Below are 3253 nucleotides of genomic sequence, written 5' to 3'. Positions count from 1 at the left end.
GAGGCGGCGTGGGAGGCAGCGTCCCCGCTGCGCAGGGCGGGCCTGAGGCTGGTTGAGCCCCAAAACCCGGGATTGGGGTCCCCGAGCCTCCCGACTCCTCTCCGCTGACAGAGTCCCCTCAGCCTCACCCCATTGGACCCTCCAGCCTCGGTGCCGGCGCCGCTCGGGTCCCGCAGCCCAGGGCGCAGCGACCAGCACAGATATGAACGTTGAGGACGTGGCCATTGCCTTCTATCAGGAGTGGGGGCTCCTTGATGAGGCTCAGAGACTTCTGTGATGTGATGCTGGAAGTTTTTGCACTTGTAGCATCTGTAGAAGGCTCCGGTTCTGCTCCGGTTCTTGATCTGGCTCCTGAAGTGACGTTTCTCTTCCTCCAAAGTCTGCCTCATGCAGGTGAGCACTAAAACCCAGATCAGCAACGTCTCCCACACCACACGCCCCTGTGACTCCACTGCTGGGAATCTGCTCCCAAAAGAGGAAAAAGGCCACGTCACAGAGATGCCATTTCGGTGTGATCACACCCGTCGGAAGGGCCAACACGGCCCATGACATGGGGGCCAAGAAGTGCACTTTCCAATCAGGCAGCCACTGCCACGTGTGGCCACTGAGCACTGAACACGCAGCCAGTCTGAGCTGAGATGCGCCTGCAGTGCAACATATGCAGCAGGTTCTGAGGACTTAACCAATGTAAACTCTCCCATTCATAAGCTGCCCTGCAGGGGCGGAGGCGGTTACCTGTCTACCTCCTGCCGCAGCCTCTCCTTCTCCTGGGCGGCCAGGACCTTGGCCTCCTGATCCTGCTGCAGGGTCTCCCGCTTGGTGGTCAGGAGCTTCCTCAGCTCCTGCAGCGCTGCCTCCTGTTGGAGCTGGTCCTGCTGCCTGAGGAGGGAAACCCACCTGCGAGGCACAGACTCACAGGAGCCTGCACAGCCTCTGTGAGTGGCTTCTCTCTGCAGAGCTGAGGGAGGCGGGGATGGGCAAGGGTCTCCTCCAGCCATAGACCCCCACCTTCCCTCTCCCCCATGTGTCCCCAGGGTCCCTTCCAGTCCCTGTGAAGCAGAGGGTCCAAGGGAAACATGAGGGTCCACAGGGAAGGGGGGACAGGAGCCTTGGGGAGCCCGCCAGTCATCCCGCCAGTGGCCGGCACTCACCTCAGCCTGACCGCCTGGCTCTTCTCCTCCCCCGAGTTCTGTCAATCAACAAGATGGCCAGTGCCCCGGGGGAGCCATACCTGCCCCGTCTCCCTGCCCTGGCTGAGAATGGCTGGTCTGAGCTGGAGCTAGCAAGGAAACTGGTCACCCAGGAATCACTGATCAATGACCAGGACATGGCTGTGGCCCTGGATGCTCCCTCTGGCAGGCAGGGCGCCAGGGGGGGCACGCGCTCTGGAGGGCCTACCTGGGTGGCCCTGTGCGCCCTCAGGGTGTGTATGATGTTGAACTGTTGCTCAAGGTCTCCCTCCAGCTCTTCATTGAGGGTCTCTAAGTGCTGGCTGCTGGCCTTTTCCTTCTGTAGTTGCATCCCCAACTCTTCCACCTGCGCGGAGCCAACGACCCAGCCCACAGTCAGGTCCCAAACTGAACTTGGCTTTAAAGCAAACCCCACACCTGTCACCCCACGGGTCACCTGGCCCCCGGCTCACCCATGTGTTCCGGACACCACCCAGCGTTCCCTGCTTCCAGAGCTGCCAGTTCTCCTCCTGCAGCTCCGTGCACTTGATGCTGCTCTCCTGCAGGGCCAGGGAGGCGCCCCGCAGCTCCTGGACTGTGCCCTGGAGGGTCTGCTTTTTTCCCCTCCAACGTCAGGATTCGGATGGAGGCTGAAGAGCAAAGTGGAGTCAGAGCCCAGATTCCAGAAGCTCCGCTTCCCCTCTCTGCCCCTGGCCCCAAGGCGGCCCTCCCCCCGAGTCCTAGGTCTGAGGGGCTTGGGCTGGGCAGCTGGGTGCCCTCCCTTTTTCCCAGGGTGCAGTTGCTGTGAGCACCTGAGGGTTCCTCAGGCCGTTGTGGCCCCTTTGCTGGCTCGGCTGGGTCCGTTAGGGGAGCCCCCAGAGCTTAAGAAGAAAGGTTTCCGTGGAGGTGCCAATGCAAAACTTCAAGACGCTGGAACCGCTTTTTACGAATTCTAACCTGTCTATTCAAGGATTTCAGACTCACAGAGACGGCAAAGTGATGCGTGGTCTGTGCCAGCCCTCAGAGTGGGGGGCTCAGCTGGGGGGGTGGCAGGCTCGGTCACTGACCAGCATGTCTGCGGGTGGAGAGGCTTTGGGCGCATGGGCCCAGTACTGCCAGCCCCGGGCAAGGTCCTTCGGGTGGAGAGTTGGTTGTGCGATTTCACGATGGCACGGAAGAAAGAATGAGACAGGAGATGTAAATTGCTTGAAGAATTCCAAACGAGACACAAACATAAGGTAGACACAGAAAAGGGCAGGTTTCCTCCCTTGGTTTGAAGCAGCGGAACGCAGAACAGAAAGGAGTGCACAGACCAGAGAAGAATGGGATTTCCCTGCCCCTTCCTGCCCCAGCAGGGGCGTGACTGTAGGTAAAGGAACGTGTGAGGGGCCAGGCGCTCCCTCACCTGTCCCTCCAGGGCCACATCCTCAGCCTGGGGAGCCTTTCACACTGCACTGCTGCTAGGGCTGCACCCCACCTGCTTCCTATCCCCCCACTCCCCATTCCCAGGGTTGGAAGGACCTGGAGGGGACTCTGGCTTTCATGGTGGCACATCACGCGGGACCTTCTCATCGCCCAGAAAGGACAGCGGCACAGACCCTGAAGCCGGAACAGACTGAAGACCCCGAGCAGCAGGGAGCTCAGCAGGGGAGCAAACGCGCCATCATGGCCGCAACTCCAGCTCAGCGCTCACCACACACAAACACGCATGCTCTCAGCACACGAAAACATGCCAAAGGCTGTGTCCTGACAAGGCTACAAAGGAGACTAACCGCCTAAAACTCCACTAAGTCACAACTGGTGCTCATTCAAACGGCACCTGTGCAGCCTTCGCTTTAAAAATAACACTTTTAAAAATTGGGGTGACCCTGGTGAGCGAGGCTCAGTGGTTGAGTGTTGACCTATGAATCAGGAGGTCACAGTGCAATTCCAGGTCAGGACACAGGCCTGGGTTGCAGGCTCCATCCCTAGTAGGGGGCATGCAGGAGGCAGCCCGTAAATGATTCTCTCTCTGTCCCTCCTCCTTCCTCTTTGAATCAATAAATACATATATTTGGAGGAAAAAAACACACAAAACAAACAAA

At 59.2% G+C, this 3253-nt stretch overlaps 1 protein-coding gene across 1 annotated transcript in view; it reads right to left on the bottom strand.

The window, feature by feature from the left end:
- Positions 1-2242, bottom strand: part of DISP2 (dispatched homolog 2 (Drosophila)) — a 34400-nt gene extending 32158 nt beyond the window's left edge. The window contains exons 1-6 of the mRNA XM_014534853.1: positions 2237-2242; positions 1643-1780; positions 1399-1536; positions 1152-1189; positions 736-879; positions 270-462 (exon numbers count right to left, since the gene is read on the bottom strand). Of these exons, the coding sequence (XP_014390339.1) occupies positions 270-462; positions 736-879; positions 1152-1189; positions 1399-1536; positions 1643-1780; positions 2237-2242 (657 nt within the window). The remainder of the gene's footprint in view (positions 1-269; positions 463-735; positions 880-1151; positions 1190-1398; positions 1537-1642; positions 1781-2236) is intronic.
- Positions 2243-3253: the final 1011 nt, after the last annotated feature.

This window comes from Myotis brandtii, unplaced genomic scaffold, assembly GCF_000412655.1.
Source record: "Myotis brandtii unplaced genomic scaffold, ASM41265v1 scaffold133, whole genome shotgun sequence".
NCBI classification, from domain to species: Eukaryota; Metazoa; Chordata; class Mammalia; order Chiroptera; family Vespertilionidae; genus Myotis; species Myotis brandtii.
The sequence above is the reverse complement of the archived record's forward strand: the minus strand, read 5'-3'. Positions and strand labels throughout refer to the sequence as shown.